This window comes from Gekko japonicus, unplaced genomic scaffold (assembly GCF_001447785.1).
Source record: "Gekko japonicus isolate JY-2015 unplaced genomic scaffold, Gekko_japonicus_V1.1 scaffold231, whole genome shotgun sequence".
Taxonomy (NCBI): Eukaryota; Metazoa; Chordata; class Lepidosauria; order Squamata; family Gekkonidae; genus Gekko; species Gekko japonicus.
This window is the reverse complement of record NW_015165837.1, coordinates 792,242-814,664: the sequence shown is the minus strand read 5'-3', so window position 1 is coordinate 814,664 and position 22,423 is coordinate 792,242. Positions and strand designations below refer to the sequence as shown.

The following is a 22,423-nucleotide window of genomic DNA, read 5'->3' as shown; positions in this document are numbered from 1 at the left end:
TAGCAGTGCTGGTGATTAGATGGGCTGCTGTTCCAGCCATAATTAGGTAGCAGCATGCTTGTAGATGGTAAATCCACTGGAAAGTGTTCCCCAGGACATCTGGGTCCTTAAGTAAGAATGCTGTTGATGCATTACAAGCCTAGTCAAGACGGCAGTAGCTTCTAACAGCTCTAACATATAAGTGTGGGTAGAGGGAAGGGGGTTAATGAAGCGGCTGGGAAGTCTCCAGTACTCTAGTGGAGGCTCATGAGGGAGTAAGGAGGCCTTTCCAGAAACTAGAGTGCCACCTAGAATTCAGAACAGGCTTGAGTTTCAAATTAGTTCAGGCGTAATCCAACTCCAGATCACTGTAGCTCATTTTTAGGTGAGCATATTCTGAACTGAGCCCATTCTGAACAGTTACTAGCTGAGCATTGCCCAGCATTGCTGGTGGTCCCCAACCAAAGAGAGACCCGGCTGTCCTTAACCAGGGCCAGGGCTTTTCTGGCCCTGGCCCTTGCCTGGTGGAATTCTCTGCTGGAGAACATCCATGCCCTGTGGGATTTGTTACCTCTCCGCAGGACATGTAATACAGAGATGTTCCGCCAGGCATTTGGTTAAGAACAGTGACGTGACAGCGCGTAGCCTGGCATTCTCATGCCCTTCTTTCTCCACACACACCCTCCTAGGCGGCTTGTGGAAGCTGAAATTTTGCCCGCCATCTTGGGATTGGATTGTTTTTTTTGTTGATATATGTCTTATGTTTCAAGTTTAGTTTATTGTCTTAGCCACTGGCCATAACAACACAAAATAAATCAAAGCACAACCAACAGTATACATCAGCAACTTACAGTCCTATACCCAGTCTTATTTTTTTCGCCGCCAGTGCAAACAAAGCCATTCTGCTAGTAACATGTGCATCAATATCAGAGAGCAAGAAAACGGTCAAATCCTGCTCTGAAATTCCATTATACCGAGGTACAATAGGATAAATAAACCTTTGCCTAAGTGATTCATGCCATGAGCATCTCAGAATGTAATGCTCGACATCATCCACTTCACCCATAACACAGAGGCATATTCTGGAGGTGGCAGGGACACCCCGTATGTCTTATGTATTCTATTGTTGGTTTTAACAATTTATGTATTATATACACCTTGGCTATAAGCCGCCCTGAGCCCTGCTGGCAGGGAAAGGTGGCCTAAAAAAAATCTAATTACATAAATAAGTGGAACAACAAAGGTCTTAAGTTATCCTTCATATAATACTTTACAGCTCTTTCACCTTTCATTCATCCCCTTAATTACTTTTTCAAAAGTTCCATAGCATTTGTTCACTGTTTTTACCTTTATTTAGACCACAGAAAAGCTATAAATTACATGGTGGTTTTTGTGTACTCAGTTGTTTTGGCAACTTCTTTTAAATGCACCACAAATTGAGCCCCATAACTACCAGGCACAAATACACTTAAAACGACTGTCAAGTTATTTTGCAGTGACAGCCTTGGAGAGTCTCTCTCCTCCAATAACAATATTCTTAACCTCAGGGTTTTTTTAAAAAAAATTATTGCTGCCAGGAGGGTAGCTCTATTAATTATAAAAATTTGGGGCAATATAGCTCTTCATACATTTCTAGTTTACTTTCTATGAACAAGTTTGGGGAAAACATACTGTTATTGTTTTGTCTGCTCATTTTTATGATCCTAAAAAATTTCTCCTTTTTTGGCTCCATACTGGTAGGCGGAGCTGATTTTTCATTTTCAATAGCGCTATCAACTCTGGTAATCCAAATGGCCACCCCATATAAAATCTGTGATAATACTTTGGCCCTAAAAATTTGAATTGCTGCAGGAACAAAGTATCCCCCAGAAGATTGCTGTGTTTCACAATGGAGACTCAATCCTAAACTCCATATTTTGGGGCTGTCCCCTGTCCTTTATTGGCCCTCAGGCCACAAGGCTATCTCTTGATAGAGCACTGAAGGCCTTAGATTGTCAGTCAGCCCCTGCTAGGGCTCGTAGAGTATGCTGTATGTTATTTTTTTGGTGTTGTTCCTTCTACAATCCTTCCATCTTATTTTTATCAATTGACTGTCTCTAAATATTGGAAGGCTTCTCTTTTGGACAGGTTAAATGCTTTCCCCTCCACTGTTCTGTTGGGTAGATTCCAAGGAGTGACATTCAGTCAGGCTGGGTCCTTGTGGATCTGGTGTAATTGAAACATTGGCTCATCTTTTTTTTGACTGCATGCTGGGGGGCCCTTTGAGAGACTTCTGGTTTCAGCCAATGATTGCTTCTGGTGCTTCTTCCACTGACCCAGCTTTTTTACCAGCTAGTATGATTTTGGCATAACGTTGGTTGTGGCAATAATTTTGGCTGCAATGGCTTTAAGACCAGGGTGGAATTAGAGGGTGGTACTAGTGTTTTATGTTGTTTAAGACCGTTGGGTCATTGGATTATTTGAAATAAAGAATTTTTATTTTCCACTTTTATTGTTTTTTAATGTTAACCCACCATAAGGCCATGCACCTCAACAATTCTGATGCCATGAGTGCAAATCCTGCAAATGGTATGAACAATAACTTTGAAAAAGTTCCCCTAAGAACTACTAAAATGCCAGGGAATTGCTGCAGAAGGTGGGTAGGGTATTTTCCTCCCCAATGGAAACCCAAAGCAGCTACTAATGTAGAGAAACAGAACAAAAAAATCAGATAACAGCAACAAACAAGAAACAGAGGAAGCTCTGACTGCTAAGTGGGCCTTCTCTCTCTGCCAGCTGATCTTCTGTCCAGTTTAAGGCTCTTTACTCAGTTTGCAATGTTCTTTGGTTGCATGAATGGTCTTTGCACTTTATGTGACAGAGAAAAGCACTTTCCTTCCAATCTAAATTATCCATTTGCAAAAGAAATACAAAAATAGCCTGCAAAGAAGTGGGAGGAGGAGTTGTGTTGCTCATCCGCAGTGATATCTCAGAGATACTTCACACCTATATCCATTAGATGCATCCCTAAAATGTTAAGTATTGAAGTGACAAACAGATGTTTAAAAGCAATTTCTATCATTCAGGTCAATTAATCAAAGAACTGATATTCTCTTTGGAAGACACAATCAGTGGCAAATCAGGGATTTTATTGGCCCTCAGGCATCCTCGAATTAATGCTAATAATGACACTCATTCTATCACAACCCACACCGTACACAAAATCCCTAAGGTGGCTGAATTAGGACTGAACCAGAGTGACTTAACTCTTCTCCTTTTTCTGTGCATGAGAAATTGCTTCTCTTTTTCAGCTTTTTCAGCAAGTAGCTTTACATAGTTCATATGGTGTTCTCCTCTCTCTCTCTCTCTCCTTCCTAGTCCATCATCTCGGTTGCCCACACTGCTGTTTAGTTCTGTGGGCCTACATTTGCCATGATGACATCATGAATACTTATAAATGAAGCACCACGCTGGGGCGGGGTGCCCCCCAGGGCCCGATCCCCCGGCGTCTGGGAACGGGCCTCTGGGGCAGGGGGATTTCCCCCGGGGGGTCTTGGCAGCCCTATTTTTCAGCAAGAAGCTTTACATATGGTGTTCTTCTCTCTCTCTCCTTCCTAGTCCATAATCTCGGTTGCCCACACTGCTGTTTAGTTCTGTGGGCCTACATTTGACATGATGACATCATGAATACTTATAAATGAAGCACTGGAGGGTCATCACATGGCTGCAAGGGCAAATGAAGACAAGGGCGGAGAAGAAAAGGGCTTCAAAAACAGGTGGTGAGGGCTTCCCAGAGCAATGAAACAATACAAATGTCCACTCTGCTGCATTTCATACAGCAGAAAGAAAAAACATTGAAAATTGCACTTACCTTGTATGAAAGATAGTGTTGCGTTAAATATTTACACCAGGGGTGTCAAACTTAAGGTTCATGGGCTGGAAGTGGCCCAGCCATAGCTTTAGTAAGGCTAGCAGAATAAAAATGATTAGAGGGATAAATTTTGTGTTTATTTAGTTGGCATCATTTATCAGCTGATGCGATTTCTGAGTTGGCATAGCCTCAGAACTTGCAGGATACAACAGTAGTTTCCCAGGGCACAGCATGAGAACACATCACTATTTTGTGATCCACACTATCTCAAGCACACTCAACTGGGCTGCCAAAACAAGCAAGGAATATTAGACAAACAAGTCATACAGATGATTCCCTTCCCCTTTTGCAGAATCAAAACAGAAAATGGAAGCACTTTTTTGTTTCATGCATGAGCTATGGGCAGTCAGGGGGCAGGGGGCAGCATTGGAAGAACATGCTCATGTGGATGTATTTGATCATATTATCAACACATTCAAATGTCGGGAGGGGGGGACCTGATTTTTTTTTAACTTTTGGCTATTCCAAGCAGAGAGATGTTTGAGCATCCCTACTTTCAAAGTGAATATTGAATATTCAGTACTGCCTTAGGGAGACAGCATTTGCCTAGCATTTATTTGCATCTGAGTGCATAGAAAATGGAATTTTCTTGTACCAAATGTGCAAGCGGAAGATGTTTGAATTGTCCATACCCATCTAGTAAGACCTGTAGTGTCCTTCTGCAAATTATTATCTGAAAAGGTCTTATTTAGGTAACACTTTTATTTTGTTAACATACAAGCTTAAAACATGAATTCAGAAGTATCTGTACTAATTTTCAGAATCCTTTACTTTTTGACATTAATAAAAAGTTACAATTTGGCATTCAACTTCTTTAGCATTACTGTATATTATGCTATTTAATATATTATGCTATTTAATGTATTGTGCTATTTCACATTGCCAAAATTCCACAATGGTGAATTCACTGTGGAAAATTAATCTTTTAAAGAAGGTTAATAATGGACATGGTGAGAAGAAAGATGAGAGGCATTTTAAGGATGACTGCTTACATTAAAAGCTCTGCTGATGTAGGTGGGAAAGAAATTATTTTTTCATATCCAAATGCTGAAAATATCCTAGCCCAAGCAAGGTGAATAGTACAGGGCAAATGAAATTTCATGTTCTTGTTTTTCCCACTGGGGCATAAGTTCTTCACATAATGCTAGTTGGGGTCAACCAAGCTCCAAGCCAACTTCTAAGTGTTTCAAGGGTCACTGATAAAAATGGCCACAATGAAGAATGGTTCAAAACAACTTTAACATGAAGAACAACTAAAACATTTTGTACAGCCATCTCTAAACCTTGTTCTAGAACCAAGGTCATGTAATCTTACAGCAAATCCTCGAACTCCCAGTTTTCTTGCACAGTTTAATGCCTTTTAAGGGAATGTCTCTGGTCATCTTCAGAGATCCTGCATTGGTTGCCACTTGCATCTGCTAGACAGGTGAGAAAAGGCATTCTCAGTAGTGGTACCAAAACTTAGAACTCCCGCCCAGGGAGATTTGTCTCTCTCTATTGGTGTTTCCCACCAGCGGCTGCAGACTTTTTTGTTTCATTTTCCATATCCCCAAGAATGGTTACTGGTTCTCCTCCCCGGTTCTGGTGTTATTTGTTTTTATTTAATTATTTTATATTTTAAATGTTTTTAATTGTTCAAATGTTTTAATGTTCACTGCCTTGGGGATCCTGACCAAAAAGATCTGCAGTGTCTTGCACCATAGACTCCTGGGTGAACTTAGCAGGTTTATTCTTTAGAAGACAGGATCTTTTATAGACTGGTGGTAACTAACTAAAGAATAGGAAGCAAAGGCTAGGAATAAATTCATGGTTCTCAACAGACGTAATCAGTGGATTTCCTCAAGAATATGTATTGGGTCAAGGGATGCTTTTGAAGTTTGCATTGTTAGTAATGCCATCAGTACTTCTTTTTGTTTCTGCTACGCACCAAAGTGAAGCCAACACGACCATGTATTTCTCCTTCGTCTAGGTATTCTTCTGTTCATATGCTTCAACTAGTTAGTGATTGCATATGTTAGCATCCCCCCAGCTTCATGTTTGGGTTTTTTAAGAGTTGGGTTTCCTGCAGCTGCAGGGAATGCAGAAACAGTGCTGGAGAGCAGCTAAAACAGGGAAATGACTTCTCCCAGTGCTGTTTTAATGCTGGAAAAGTGGTGAGGGGGAAGAGAGGATCCCTTCCTCCCCCTGCAGCTCTGGCAAACTCCACTCTTTAAAAAAACCCTAAGACTTCACAGAACAATGGTCAAGCCAGCAATTATCTGGGGCGGGGGGGGCACTGTGCCATCCAGGATCTTCCCTGGCCCCAAAGACAAGGGCATTTTTCTCTCCTTGAATTTACTTTCAGTAAATTTTCCAGTGCTGGCAAGGGAGGGAAAAAAGCAAGCATTATAAGTCCAGCTGCTCTCATACTTTTGAGGGAGACCAGCTACCTACTAGTGCCAGTAGCCACTGAAAATCCTCCTGACACTTGCAATAGAACTGAGACCTATCAGTCTAAACAGGCTCAGCTCCTGCCATATAGATTCCTTTTTGCAGCTTCAGGCACTAGAAGTTACATTAATGAAACTACAGGTCACTTCTGGAGTGACCTCATCTCACTACACCATTATAAGAAAGGAACAACAGGATACGTAGAATACTTCAGATCTTCAAAAACAGTGGTACCTTTACACCCAGCATTTATTAAATCCTATTGTATTTTTTCCTAAAACTGCATCTTAGCACAAAGACTTCTATTTAACTCTCTCCCTGCATGTGACAAGCTTAACATAGCCAAAAGCTTGAGAAATAACAAGTGTTCCGTTATGCTAAGTGGTAGCGTAGGCCATAATTAATACAAGTGGGACAGTATCTATTTCTAAATATTCTGATGCATATCCCTGGAGGTTGAAATAAAAGAGAAAGGATACATGTCAACTTGATTTATTTTCCACAGTGAGGATTTCTTCAAAATTAGAGCAAAGGAAGCACCAACATTTTTACTTAAAAGTCTATTCAAAGAAATATGCTATCTTTTGTATTCTGTATCATCCAAAACATTAAACTGTCTCTTGGGTTTGGTAGCTTCTTGCATTAGTTCCTGTAGCTGTCCAAGCTGCTCACCTCGAAGTGCTTCAAGCTTCTCCTCTGGGAGGTGGGATCCAAAGTGGGGCTTGTTTGGTGAGCTCTCTTCATTTTGACTAGTTTGCTCCCCAAGCATCGTTGCATAGTTCTGGAGGGGGGGGATAATTGAGTGATTAAAAGTAGGCAAACTTAGGTATAGATAGTCCATTTCTAACAGCAACCCTTCAACCTGCCACAGAATCTCTTTTTCCAATCCTATCCAACCAATATGCTATCAAACTGAATATGACCATTTGAGTGAACTAATACCAGGCCAAGAAAGACTTCATACTACAGGGGTGGCAACTGAGTGACTCCCCAATCTACATCATAGTCCTAACATTCAAATGCGCTTTTTAAGTGTGGTATGGAAGGGCAAGCCTTGTGTGGTAGTAGCCAGGTGAGTCTGTTGTAGACAAAGTAACACAGATTCTTGGCATCATAAAGACAAATGAATTCAGTGTATCCCAAGTTCTTGTAAGGCCCAATGCACTTCATCAGACGCTTGAAGTGTTCCACTCAGTAAACAGTACTATATACATGCAAATGTACAAACGAAATAAGAATGGCAGTGGGGAGCTCTTACAAAGTGAGGCCAGAAGGTCCAACACTCTAAGAAATTGCTGTGTTGTATTACACTGCAGACTACAAATGAAAAAAGAGTAAATGATCCAATCAGAGTAGGCATGGCACACTCCCAGATGAAGTAATATGGATATGGAGTCCCCCGCCCTGAAGTGTATGTGTTTAACATACTTGTTTAACTTACAGTGCGATTCTAAACAGAGCTACACCTAAGAACAAAAAAAGAGCCCTGCTGGATCAGACCAGTGGTCCATCCAGTCCAGCAGCCTATGTCCCACAGTGGCTAACCTGTTACTCTGGAGGGCTAGCAACTGGGCACAGAGACCAAGGCCTTCCCCTGATGTTGGCTCCTGGCACTGGTATTCAGAGGTATACTGCCTCTAAATGTGGAGGTTCCTAACAGCATGATGAACCCTTTTCACTCTCACAGAGTGCCTACCACCCCCCACAACCTCCCTCACACAGGTTCAGGGTAGGTCAGGCCATCACACGTCTACCTAGCCCTCTTTAATAATGGCCCCTCACGCAGACACTGCAAAGTTATTGGAGTTGGGTGCTCAAACACTGTTCCATTCACATGTTGCCACCATTTATTTATATCCTAAATATATATATACAGCTCCTAGCTTGTGTATGTTTGTGTTTCTTTCCCTGAGACAAAACAAACAAGGAGTTAACTTTTATTTATGGCTTGAACAGAACAGTGAAGGAAGACACGTTACAAAGTTTCTTCTTCACTGAATTTTTGAACTGTTTCCCTATTCCAGAATTTGGGATCTTTTGTTGACTTTTTCCCAGTCAGCTTTACACTTCTCTTTGCCACAGCTTCAACTCAGCCAAATTCTCAATTTCCTTAACTGCCATTTTCCAGCAGTCTCTCTCACTAACATTCCGTCAGCTCTCATTGGCTGGTCTTAGAGGTAGAACCTAACCTGTCCATTACAGTAGGCACTGATATACCTATCCTCCATGAATGTGTCTGATCCCCTTTAAAAACTGTCTGTGCCTGTGGTAATCACTACATCCTTTAGTAGCAAATCCCACACTTTAATAACCCATTGAATAAAGTATTTCCTTTTGTCCATCCTGAATCTACTGCCCATCAATTTCACTGGATGTCCGAGTTCCAGTATTTTGAGAGAGGGAGAAAGTTCTCCATCATGTTCCTCTTTTCTAAACTGAAAAGTCCCAGACTCTTCCAACTTTCCTCATACAACAGGTGTTCCAACCCCTTAATCAACTTGCTTGTCCCCCTTCTGTACTTTCCCCAGCTCTGCAATCTCTGTTTTGAGATATGGTGACCAGAATGACACACTGTAGTCCAAATGAGGCTGTACCATAGATGTCTATAGGCAACATTATAATATTGACTGCCTTAACTTCAATCCCTTTCCCAATAAGTACCAGCACGAGTTTGCCTTTTTCACCACTGCAGTGCACTAAGTTGACAGTTTCACTTTCCCTCTTAGTCTCAGCAAGTTCGGGTCTCATTAGTGGGTACTTAAAGTTGGGGGAAGATTTTTTGTTTCAGTCACCTTACACTTACCTACATTGGTCATTTAGCTTAGAAGGGTGTTACTGCTTAGGACAGCATTATAAATCTATAGATTGTTAATAAACACTCAACTCAGAGTACTGGTTTGGTTGCTGTGCTAAAACTAGCTACAAATTCCATTTGGTGTATACAGGCAGCTGAAGATCTTTTGCATTGTTCGGTACCCTCTTTATCTTAAGGTCAGAAACCATCTTTTACTTCTTCTTTGTCCGTATCACAGAAATTTGTTTTTTTTTTTAATTTGGCAGTAAGGATCTAAAATGTACTTATGTATTTTGTGCTGGTAGCTTCTCAAATAATAGTTATCTTTTTTAAAACTATGAAGAAAATACAGAATACTGCTATTGAACTAACACAGTGTAGGAGGAGCGAAGCTCTCAAATGATTTTTTATTGATTATTCTTGTGTTAAAAGCCCTTTAGAAGAAATTCTTTGGGTTTCCCCTGGAGATTTTAACATCTTGCTTTAGAGGTCTGAACTGTGTTGTAAAACTAAATAATATGAATCATTTTTAATTGACATGTTTTTAGCTTTTGCTTTAACGAGGAAAAAAGGAGTAACCCTTTCAATTGAGAGAAGTTTTAAATTTATAGTCATGAAATGCCTTTGAAATGCAGGTGTCTTGCTTGTTTATGCCAAATTTTGGTCAGGATGACCTGGGATTTAGCCAGCCAAGCTAAGGTGGAAAGTTTGCAGCAGCTCTGTTGCTCTGTGTGAACAGGAATTTTCAATGTTTAAATGAAAGGCATTCTAACATATTGTGTATCAGAAACTATAGGCAATATATCTGCTTATAAGTACATATGTGCATTGTATTATTTTTAAAAAGGCATTACTCTGTTTGCATCTTTAACTGAGTAGTGCTAATTGGGAAAGCTTGTACTGCCAATTGTTCTTTCTCCTACTTCAAAGAGAAGAGCCATACCTAAGTCAAAAGGACAGTTATTATGTATTGTAACAGAAGAAATCCCTGTGTGTGTGTTTTAAGACTTTATGTTATATGTAAAACAAGTTAATGCTTTAAGATGTTTGCAGAAAGCTAAAGCTGAATAATTGTATTTATTTATTTATTTATTAATTTATTAATCAAACTTATACTCCGCCCTCCCCCGTAGGGCTCAGGGCGGCTAACAGGCAAAAATTGCAACAATAAAACATAGTTCTCAAAGTTAAAAACAGTAAACATTTAAAACTAATCTTAATACAAGTTAATTTAAATTCAAATACAAATTTAAACTTAATTTAAATTTAAAGTGCTTGTTGCTCTTCACATCCGAAAAACTCCACAAGATGACGGTCCAGTCCTGAGGTTCCCCCAAAGTCATTTGATGGTTCCGACATTCAATCAAATAAGTAAGATGTTTAAAATGTTCAAAAAAAGTTCCAGTGTTTCCGATGTTTCCTTCCTTCCCAGGGCCTCTTCTCTGGGGCCCGGTACAGTTAGTAAATTTTGGGCCCCAGACCGTAGTGCTCTTGGGGGAACATACGGGATAAGGCGGTCCCTCAGGTAGGCTGGACCCAGACCATGTAGGGCTTTATAGGTAAGAACCAGCACTTTGAAGCGAATTCGGTACGCTATTGGCAACCAGTGCAGCGCTTTCAGCACAGGCTGAATGTGGTCCCTCCTAGAGAGACCCATTAACAGCCTGGCCGCAGCATTCTGCACCAGTTGCAGCCTCCGGATTTGCGACAAAGGCAGCCCCATGTAGAGAGCGTTACAGTGGTCTAGCCTCGAGGTGTGCAACCAGACTGTTTGATGGAAAAGAGAAGTCATTATACAAATGACCAGTAGCTGAACTAAGTTGAAAAGGGCTAACAAACAGTTTGAGAAAAACAAGATAATCAACTCCTAAAAGGCAGCCAAAGAAACAAAGGTGATTTACACTATACTGTGCTTTTAAATTTTAAGGAGTATTATGTCACAGAGACAAATCATGTACATTTGACAATTAAGAAGAACACAGGTGAACATGAAGTCATCCCTTTTGGCACTGACTAGAAGGGTCAATTATATGAATTGTGAAATGGTGCCTCCTACAGGCCGAACCAAGCAATGTGTTTTATAAACTATAAGCTTGGATATTAATACAAGCAGCTTCATAAATGTGCTAATATTCTTTAAAATAATTGTAGAAAATATTCTAGAGGACCAAAATGAAATCTAAAAAGTGAGTTGAAGATGTCTATGAGAGTTTGATACAAGCTATTTTAAAATACTAAAAGAATTCATGTAAGGAGTTTAATGCTTTAGAATGTGTGCCAAACATGTAACTGATGACTGACAAGACAAAGAGAACTGAACTGAGTATGCCTAAGTGATGTCAGTGATGATGTAAAGTGAGGAGGAGCAGAAGCAAGTATATAAGTCTGCTCCTTGCATCTATTTGTTGAACACCTAGGCTGAATTAAGCCGATGGTTCTCCTTTATTCGAATAAATACTTTTTATTACCCTTTACTGCCTGGAAGATTGATTTCACTGTCTGGTTTATTGGCTAGCCACATAAGTCAAAGAACCTGAAGCACCTTTAGCATATTGGCAATAACAGTACTGTTGCAATGTTAACTGCAGCATAGCTGTATTTGAAATTAACTCCTGGTTAGTGTTGTGATAGCCAATAAGATAATGATTGATACAAAAAAGTAGAGTCTGTTGGACATTTGACAGCTTCAAACATTTTTACTGCTGATGTTTCACAAACTAAAAAACTACTTTGGGTTGTAGTTACTGAAAAATTCTGGTTAGTTGGTAAGTATTGTATTTGTTGACTCCCTGCAACTATCAACTGGCCAACTGCTTCCACATCCACTTTAGTATGCTCACTTTGATCCATAAAAGACCTAAAAGCTGATCCTAACACTAGGATTCACCATATGACTGATCAAAAAGGAGTTGGTGAACTGACTGGTCAAATCTTGGTCAAGTATTCTTAAAGCAGAAAGTTACTTTCATTAACAGCTTTGATCCTTAGGTGAATTAAAATAACAAATAATGTAAACCGTTAAACAATGAAAATGATTTTTAATGTAATGAAACAGTATGAAGTAAATGTGAATGATTCACTGGACATTTCTTCTTTTTGGCTTCTCTCATGGAACATCAAAATCAGCCTACAGTTTTGACATTTCTTCCAAAAACATGAAATCGGAACAGAGACAAAACAAAATAACAAGAAATATTTAAAACAAAAGATAATTTTTAAGGCTATAAAGCAATTAGGTGGCAGGCTGTTTTTTTTCTTGTTTGGAGATGCTTGAAGTTATAGTATCCAGCCAAAAGAATGGTTTGGTTTGTCCCAACTCTGGCAGGGCTATGGTAGCCATCCTCTGCTCCTGCCTTTACTAACACATGGTATCCTAATGGAGCTTAAAAGGCAACATGCCATCTACAAAGTGACATTCTGGCCTTATGGAACATTTGACAGTATTCGACCATGGTCAAATAACAGATAGGCAATTGACTGGCACGTCAACCCAAAGTATAACATTTATACAGTATTAAATCCTCCACTGATTTTAATACTCTCAGTGCAGCTATGCACACTTTAACTGCATTGCTTTTAAACTACACTGATTCCATTGTTCTGCAAGCATGTGTAATTGTGTGCTAAACTGTGGCCAACAACTATAATTCTGAGGAAGCATATTTAGTGGAGCAGCTGCTCACCCAAATCATATTATGTGGCATTAAGTCCCATTGCCATAATTGAATTTATCTTTTTAGAAAATTATGGCGAGCCTAATCGACAAACCATATAAACCACAGTCCTTATTTCAGCAGCTTTAAATCCACTGAAGTTCATGCAATTAAATCCTGGGATTGCAAAAAGGGCCAGTGATTTTAGGACTACCTTCGGCATATGCCTTACATAATTCTGTGTTTGGCCAATATCTGGTAAAGATATGTTGAAGAAATTAGTTGCTAGTAATTTTATTATACCGTGTCGTGTCTGCAGTACTGATTTTCTTTATTTCTAATATAATTAATATAACCCATAAAAGATGAATTCTGAAGCAGTCATTTTATTACTTTGTAAACTTGAAAAGCATAATTGTTCTACTTTTTTACTACTGTATGAAAACCTAAAGGAAATACAAGGGAAAACTTTACTAGCCCCTCAATTTAACTTACTACCTTAAACTTTGTTTTCACTTTTGCAGCGATTATAATTCTCCAGCAACCTACACTCCCTAGTCAATTTAAAACAATATCTTAAAAGAGCAAATGACTGTTGTTAAGTAGATCGAATTAGAGAATTTATTAGGACACCTAATTTCAGCTGACAGCTACTTTGCATTTCAATTTGAACTCGTGTACCAACTCACCAGTAGCAATTTATCATCGGGTTATTTCAAGCTGCCTTTGCTAGTGAAAGCAATGTGCTCAACATCACATCAAAATCCCATCTACACAGGATGCAGTGATTTTTTTCAGTGAATTTCTTCAATTCTCTGCTTCAAGAAATGGTCACACTGGATACAACCAACATACTACCGAAAGCTCCCATAAATGAACAAGAATTGCATTTCTTAAATGATCTGCCATAGAGATTCACTATGACAGCATTACTATAAGACCACAGTTTAGCAAACTTTGTCACAGTAAGCCTTGTCCCAGTGATCTTTAGCACCACAGTCCTGTTCAGGTGACATATCCATGGGCTTGGACCCCATGACCGTGACCTGCATGTGCTTTGCTCTGGCCTCTGCACAGCTTACTTCTTCTGCCACTAACACTTTCATATGTGCAAGAGCTCACTGAAAACCACTGATCTTGTGCCAGAGTCATGCACATGCAAAACACAGTCATAGGACCCAAGCTATGGTGCAGGAGTCAAGATTGGATTCACTGGCACCATCTGAACGCTAGATCTTCAGAACTTCTCCGTGGAAGCTACATGTGTAGAAGCTGTACACAGCTATCCTCTCTACACAATCTGTACCCTACTTATTGTGATTGCCGTGTGCATATAGGCTCTGTTCAAAAGACATTGGGCGAGGCATGATTTTAAACTCCCCCCCTTCTCCATCTGTATTGCACCAACAGGGCTCATCAATCCACACAAAGTAGGAAATGCAGATAGAAGGGATATGTGCCTCATAGAATTGGAGGCAGGCCTCGGTTCCTGCCAGAGCGCACCAGAGCACCGCTCCGCCAGTCAGGAGCCCAGAGGGCAGGCACATAAGCCCCGCCCACTGCTCCCACCAGCCATCAGTTGGGACACAGTGGGGGGGCGAAACATTCCCCCGCCTCCCTGAGCCCCGGGGTGGTGGCCTTGGACTCCTAGGGGCAAATTCTACCTCTCGCGCGAGAGGTCATTCTGGCTCCCCCAGCTCTCCTTAGGGGCTCTTTAAAAAGTTATGGTCGCCGTCGCTGTTCTTGGCGGCAGCTGCGACGCCCACGCGGGGGGAGGGGTGGGGAGAAACGTTCCCTTGCCTCCCTGAGCCCTGGGGTGGTGGCCTTGGACTTGAAGGGGCAAATTCTACCTCTGGCGTGTGATGTTGCCACTCGGACATCACACGCGAGAGGTCATTCTGGCTCCCCCAGCTCTTGGGAGGGGCTCTTTAAAAACTTATGGCCGCCACCACCGCTGTTCTCAGCGGCAGCTGCAACGCCTGCGCGGGGGAGGGACGGGGCAAAACGTTCCCTTGCCTCCCTGAACCCCGAGGTGGTGGCCTTGGACGCGTAGGGGCAAATTCCACCTCTCGCGTGTGATGCCCGATACCCACCCACCTCCTTTTTCAGGCTCCGTGCTAGAATGCCAGGCCTGAAAAAGGGCCAGCCGAATGTCAATTTCGGCCCCATTACATCCTATGGGCCATTGAAGTCAATGGCAAAAACATAGGGTATATTCTGGGGGCTGGAGGGAAGGGAGTTTTAGGGAGAGGCTCCATACTCGTAGGGTAGCTGCTGGAGCCTCTCCCCAAGATACCAACCAAGTTTGAAGAACATTGGACCAGGGGGTCCCAATTCTACGGGCCCCCAAACAGGTTGCCCCTATCCCCTTTATTGTTCTCTATGGTGGGAAAAAAGTAACTTGGACGAAGAAACTGGACGAAGGTACATCACACAAAACTGAGTGAACATCATCACTGACATCAGTTTTTAGAAGCCTGACTCCAAATTTGGTGTTTCTTTTAGGAAAGTTGCACTGGCTACTCCTAATTAGGCCAGGTACCTTTACTGACCTCAGAGATGATGACTAATCCCTCTCCAGAAAGCAGAGCAGGAGGGAAATCACTGAACATTTGAGGTTAACAATATATATGCCTGAACACACTTTCAGCATTGTCTTTTGAAATCATCCGGACTTAATTACATACGTAAATCTGATGCTTATGTTGCAAAAGCCCCAATAAGGCACAAAAATATTTAATAAGGAAAATGCAGAGATACCTTGCCTATAAAATTAGGCTTGATGGCAAAAGGAGGAAACGGGGTTTGCTATTTGCAGGTGAGTACCATAGCTATCATGTCATCTCTTGTTCTATGTTTCCTGCTCCATTTATGAAAGGCTACGGAAGAGTGCCAGAGACAAAGTAGACATGGCAAAAGCCTGTGGAAGGCTAGAAGGACCTATCAGGACACTCATCAAACTGATCGATAGAGCTATAATAATTTACCTTGCCTTGTTAAGGTCACTCTTTCTTTAGTTGTATATTTCTAAGAATGATACTCAAATACAGATAGAGCTTAGTGGAAAGGAGTACCAGCCCAATCACTTCTGTCTCAAAATGCACTTTGCATCCAATCTTATTTTGTCTAGTGGGAGGCTGTCAGTGGGAATGGAAGAAAAAGGGAAGGCCTTTCTCCTGTGGCCTCTGTTTGGCTCCATATTGGGATCCTAAGCTGCTTTCCACATAACATTTTTTGAGAAGTGTTAATTTTGAGCTGAAAACTGCTGGCCAGTTAGGCAACTCTTTGCCCCAGCTGTTCCTTCATTCACACTGGCAACCTCTTATGGCTGCTTTGCATTTAAAAAAAAGCCATGGGACAGTTTGCACATTTCCTATGAAATAAACGAATAAGGCAGAGTTTGCTCATCCAGTCTGTGTGAGACCCAAAAGTCAGCCCACGAGCACATGTTCCTCAGGCTGGAGACTGGGCAGTCCTTGTGTTTAGCAACTTATGAACATTATAGTTTTTGTATGGGCCAGTGGCATCCTGAGAATATTTACTGGCATTGTGACAGCTGTTCAGAAAGGTGAACTGCATGAGAGTACTCTCAGGTGGAACTTCCGGTTTTTGCACTCTAATGGCGGATGCGCTGCTCAGGAGCTCCCGAGGACGTGATCCGTGAACCAGCGGATGGAGAGGGGGAGTGATTGTACGCACTCCCCTGGAACCCTTGTGAAGGGTTCCTAGCCATGGGGTGCTGAGGATCACCTCTCCCCCGGTACGCTGCCAGCGGATTGAGGCGTTCCGATGCCCTGACGGTCTTGCTGCTGTGTGCCAGTACTGGACGCACACCGGGAGAAAATTAAGCATCCGAAACCTAAGCCTTCTTCAGGAAGTGCCAGCCCAGCGAGTGCGGTCACGTGACCGGATGTAACCACAGACTTCTATAAGATGCTAACAGATGAACCCCTGCTGGAGCAAATGAAGACACTCAATGATAATTTTGCTGCACAGCAACAGCAACTAAGTGAGAACACTAAAAAAACCAGAGCAAACAGCTGAGAACCTTAAAGAAATGGATGCCAACACTAAAAAGTTAAAAAAACAAATGCAGCAGATGGAAAAGAAGAGAAACTCAAATGAAACCCAGCTTCTACAGCTGTAAATGGAAAAGGCAAGCTTTATTCTGAGATTTCAAGGAGTTCCTGAGACGAAAGGTGGAAATCTAAAGCAGATCATGATTGATGCCCTGGGACCGGTTACAGATTTAAAAGCGGATGTTCTTCAAAGTGAAATAGATGTGATCTATAGATCATATTCAGAATTTATAAAGAAAAATAATCTGCCCGGTAAGGTGGTGGTTAGATTCTCCAGAAGACAAGTGAGAGACCAGATCCTAAAGGCAACAAATGGAACTACCTTTAAAATTGATGGCAAGGAGATAAGAGTTTTGAAAGACATTCCCTTTGAAATAAGAAAGAAGAGGGAAAAATACAGAGACTTGGCTTTGTTTTTACAAAAGAATAACATCCCCTACAAATGGATTATACCTGAAGGCATACTGTTTAAATTTAAAGACAAGAGGGGAAAAATTGACTCTGTTATGAAAGCGAGTGTGTTCTTGCAGCAGCAACTTGGACCATCAGAGGAAGAAGATGAGGAGAGTCACAAGGGAAGTGATGATGAAACACCTACTGGAGAGGACTCAGACTCGGAACTTGGGGCAGCGGCCCCTAAGCCAGGATATCGTTTGAGGGAAAGAAAACACAAAAAATGAGACGCTAATTTCTTCTGAAGTCTGTTGTTTTTTGTTAATAATATATAAGAGCTCTTTTGTATTGTTCTTTAAGAAGTCAGAAGTTCTGGATTTGAAACATATAAGCGGATTTAATTATCACATTTAATGTAACCAATATTTTTTTATTTTACTATAAGCTTTGTATTGTAACCATTATAAGACCACTACTTCTTGGGGTTTTAGTGGTTTTGCTTTATTTTCTCCTGTAGTTTATAGTTCCCTGTCCCTATTTTCTTGTAGTGTTTTAGAAAATAAAAAAAAATTAAAAAGAGAGTACCCTCAGGTATAAAATTCATTGCCCTAGCTAGCAGAAGTGTATAACTTCCTAATTATTTTAAAACATGCAATAAAAATCTAATTTCCAGCCAACATCATCAACTTCCCAGTTGCCCAGTTGAAAATAAATATGACTAATTCAAGAAAACACTTTCAAGACATAATCCACACATTTTTTGGCTCTGTATTCCATGTACCACTTTGGCAAGAATTTTTTAATTCCACTGGGGATTCAGCAATGCTTTTTCTGTCACATAGATTTATTGTAAGGAAAACCAGCTACATATGACAATGTATCTAAACAAGCCACAGTACTGATATTTTACTTTTTATTAGAGAACAGGAAAAAGAAACCTCTGTCAACCAAATATTATTGTCATTGTATGTAGAACCAGAAAATTATCTCAAGTCTTTTTCATTATGCGTGTGTGTGTGTGTGGGGGGGGGCGTTGGTATTTATTTACTTCACTTATACCCTGCCTTTCTCCCCAATGGGGTCCCAAAGTGACTAACATCATTTTCTTCCCCTTCATTTTAACCTCACAACTTCCGTGTGAGGTAAATTAGGCTGAGAGTGTGTGACTGTCCCAAGGCTACCCATCCTAGTCTTACACTGTAACCACTATACCAGACTGGCTCTCAATGTACGTTTAACTGATGTTGTAACTTTAAATAAATAAATTTGCTGAGATTAATGTGAGAATAAACAACAGCTGTTTGAAAAGATAAAAGGAAATGCAGCATTAAAATCCTAAATATTTCTGATGCTGACTTCATGTGGAGAAAATAGGCTCGGACCCTAAATTGCAGTTCCATCAGCATAATAGCAGTACAATTGACAGAAAGACATTTCTGTTCACAGAAGGGAGGACAATTTTTGTTGATTCTTCGCCTGTTGTCCCTCCCCTCCATTTCTGTGGTTCTCCAACCCACAGGAGCACAATTTAAGGTGGAAAGAAGGCTGAGTGGGAGAAGGGAAGGTGAAACTGCTCTCCTCTAAGCACAACTCTGTTGATGCTGCTTAGGATCCAAGCCATAATAGAGAACTATAGGCCAATTTCTCTTTTGAACAATGATTACAAGATTTTTGCAAAAGTTATTGCAGAGAGGGTGAAAAACTATTTACAAACAGCGATTTCAGAAGACCAAGCTGGTTTTTTACCAAAGAGACAGATCCGAGACAATGTAAGAATAGTAATGGACGCAATTGAATATTATGAGAAACACCCTGAACAAGAAGTAGTTGATATTTATTTACTTCACTTATACCCTGCCTTTCTCCCCAATGGGGTCCCAAAGTGACTAACATCATTTTCTTCCCCTTCATTTTAACCTCACAACTTCCGTGTGAGGTAAATTAGGCTGAGAGTGTGTGACTGTCCCAAGGCTACCCATCCTAGTCTTACACTGTAACCACTATACCAGACTGGCTCTCAATGTACGTTTAACTGATGTTGTAACTTTAAATAAATAAATTTGCTGAGATTAATGTGAGAATGAACAACAGCTGTTTGAAAAGATAAAAGGAAATGCAGCATTAAAATCCTAAATATTTCTGATGCTGACTTCATGTGGAGAAAATAGGCTCGGACCCTAAATTGCAGTTCCATCAGCATAACAGCAGTACAATTGACAGAAAGACATTTCTGTTCACAGAGGGGAGGGCAATCTTTGTTGATTCTTCTCCTGTTGTCCCTCCCCTCCATTTCTGGGGTTCTCTGACCCACAGGAGCACAATTTTAGGTGGAAAGAAGGCTGAGTGGGAGAAGGGAAGGTGAAACTGCTCTCCCCTAGCACAACTCTGTTGATGCTGCTTAGGATCCAAGCCATAATAGTCCCTGGAATGATGACTTTCATGAAGAGGTGCAGCAAAGCTCTATGAGATAAAATATTATGTAAATTTGTATTTATTGGTATGTTAAAAAACCCCACATCTATACTTCAATACAGTTTGTAGGTTAAGCCATTTTTTTAAAGGAAACGTTTTCAAATCCTCTTTAAGCTCTTTACAGAGACAGAACAATGTACCAACTCAGTTCCTTTAAAAAACCATGTTGCTTGGCTAGTCATCAATAAAGGAGTGTTTAAAATGAATGCATCTTTGAAATAAAATTGAAATTTCAATGTCTTTCTTTTCTGCCTCTGTTGCCATGGCAACACTTTTTTGCTAGTAAAATAATGTGTTCTCTGGAGCCCAGAATTAAGAACAGTTAAGTGTGACTAATATTACTTGTAAGTTTGGATTCGCATAGGAAGAGTAAACTTCTTATCTGTTACCTATCTCTTACATGAACCAGCCTGTGCCAAGATAGAGACCAAGATAAATGGAAGCCAGAATAGAAGGAATCATGCTGTGCTGTGTCTCAAAGGGGAACCTGTGGCTTCTCTTTCTCAAACAGTAGTGTCTCTCCCCCCCATATGGTGCCAAAAAAAGCATAAAACTGGAGTGGGTCCCAAACAGCAGGTTGTGCTGTTCAAAGAAAAATATTTTTTAAACTCCTGGGGAGGAGTACTGAAGCCCTTCAGCAATCTAAAACCATTTTTTTTAAATCCTAGTTGTACTTTGCAACATGGTAACAGAGTCGAACACCTAAAGAGGCTAATGGTGGCTCAATTCAGATATCACACTAAACCAGTTTGCTTTAAACATAGTTTACTTTGTGCATATTGTAAAAAAGAATAAAAAATAAAATTAAAAAAATAAACATCATTAGGATACAAGGAATTAGGATGCAATAAGAATGGAATGCTATTTAGAAATTGCAAGGCCGTCGAGAGAAAAGTTTAATGTGATTCACAGCCCTTATCAGATATTCATCTAACTCACTATGGTGAGTTGGTGGTGGATATTCTCCAATATTGCCTCAGATCTGTCAAAATTGTAGCTTCTAATTTTCTTATTTAGTCAAAATAGCTGTATCCTGCTTTTGTCTAAAATTAGTGTGGTTGTGGTTGGCATGACTAGACACTGGTCTAGTCAGTCTGACGTCGATACCGGGTAAATTGGTGGAAACCATTATTAAGGAAAGAATTAGTAGGCACATAGATGAACAAAACCTATTGAGGCAGACTCAGTATGGGTTCTGTAAGGGAAGATCTTGTCTCACTAACCTGTTAGTGTTCTTTGAGGGGGTGAACAAAGATGTGGACAAGGGGGATCCAATAGATATTGTTTACCTTGACTTCCAGAAAGCTTTTGATAAAGTTCCTCATCAAAGACTCCTAAGTAAGCTCAAAAATCATGGGATAAAAGGACAAGTCCTTTTATGGATAAAAGGACAAGTCCTTTTATGGATCAAAAACTGGCTAATTAATAGAAAACAGAGAGTGAGTATAAATGGGCAATTTTCTCAGTGGAGGGTGGTAAGCAGTGGGGTACCGCAGGGATCAGTACTTGGTCCACTGCTTTTTAACTTGTTCATTAATGATTTGGAGATGGGAGTAAGCAGTGAAGTGGCTAAATTTGCGGATGATACAAAGTTGTTCAGGGTGGTGAAAACCAGTGAGGATTGTGAAGCACTCCAAGGGGATCTGTGATGATATGAAGTTGTTCAGGGTGGTGAAAACCAGTGAGGATTGTGAGGCACTCCAAAGGGATCTGTCAAGGATGGGCAAGTGGGCGTCAACATGGCAAATGGGGTTCAATGTGGCCAAGTGCAAGGTGATGCACATTGGAGCCAAAAATCCTAAATATAAATACACATTGATGGGGTCTGAACTGGCAGAGACTGAGCAAGAGAGAGATCTTGGAGTTGTAGTGGATAACTCACTGAAAATGTCGAGACAGTGTGTGACTGCAATAAAGAAGGCCAATGCTATGCTGGGGATTATTAGGAAGGGTATTGAAAACAGATCAGCCAATATAATAATGCCCCTATATAAATCAATGGTGAGACCTCATTTGGAATACTGTGTGCAGTTCTGGGCACCACACCTTAAAAAGGATATTATAGCTTTGGAAAAAGTGCAGAAAAGGGCAACTCGAATGATAAAAGGGTTGGAACACTTTCCCTATGAGGAAAGGTTAAAGCGCTTAGGGCTCTTTAGCTTGGAGAAAAGACGACTGAGGGGTGACATGATCGAGGTTTATAAGATTATGCATGGGAAAGAGCAGGTAAAGAAAGAGGTACTTTTCTCCCTTTCTCACAATACAAGAACTCGTGGGCACTCCATGAAACTGCAGAGCGGTCGGGTTAGAACGGATAAAAGGAAGTACTTCTTCACCCAAAGAGTGATTAACACATGGAATTCACTGCCACAGGAAGTGGTGGGTGCTACAAGCATGGACGGCTTCAAAAGGGAATTAGATAAGCATATGGAGCAGAGGTCCATCAGTGGCTATTAGCCACAAGGTATAGCTAGGGGCTCTGGGGCAAGTGATGCTCTGTCTTCTTGGTGCTTGGGGGGGGGTCAACAGTGGGAGGGCTTCTAATGTCCTGGCCCCACTGCTGGACCTCCTGATGGCACTGGTATTTCTGGCCACTGTGTGACACAGAGTGTTGGACTGGATGGGCCTTTGGCCTGATCCAACATTGGCGTCTCTTATGTTCTTATGTTCTTAAATGTAGGAGCAGGACCAGGGTACTTTAATCCATCAGGGA

At 40.9% G+C, this 22,423-nt stretch overlaps 1 protein-coding gene across 2 annotated transcripts in view; it reads right to left on the bottom strand.

Moving 5' to 3' along the window:
* Positions 1 to 6,693: 6,693 nt before the first annotated feature.
* SDHAF3 (succinate dehydrogenase complex assembly factor 3) overlaps positions 6,694 to 22,423 on the bottom strand; it is a 44,149-nt gene continuing 28,419 nt past the window's right edge. For both annotated transcript variants that reach the window (XM_015410947.1, XM_015410946.1), the window contains exon 3: positions 6,694 to 7,100. In XM_015410947.1, coding sequence (XP_015266433.1) covers positions 6,897 to 7,100 — 204 coding nt within the window. In that variant the 3' untranslated portion in view covers positions 6,694 to 6,896. The remainder of the gene's footprint in view (positions 7,101 to 22,423) is intronic.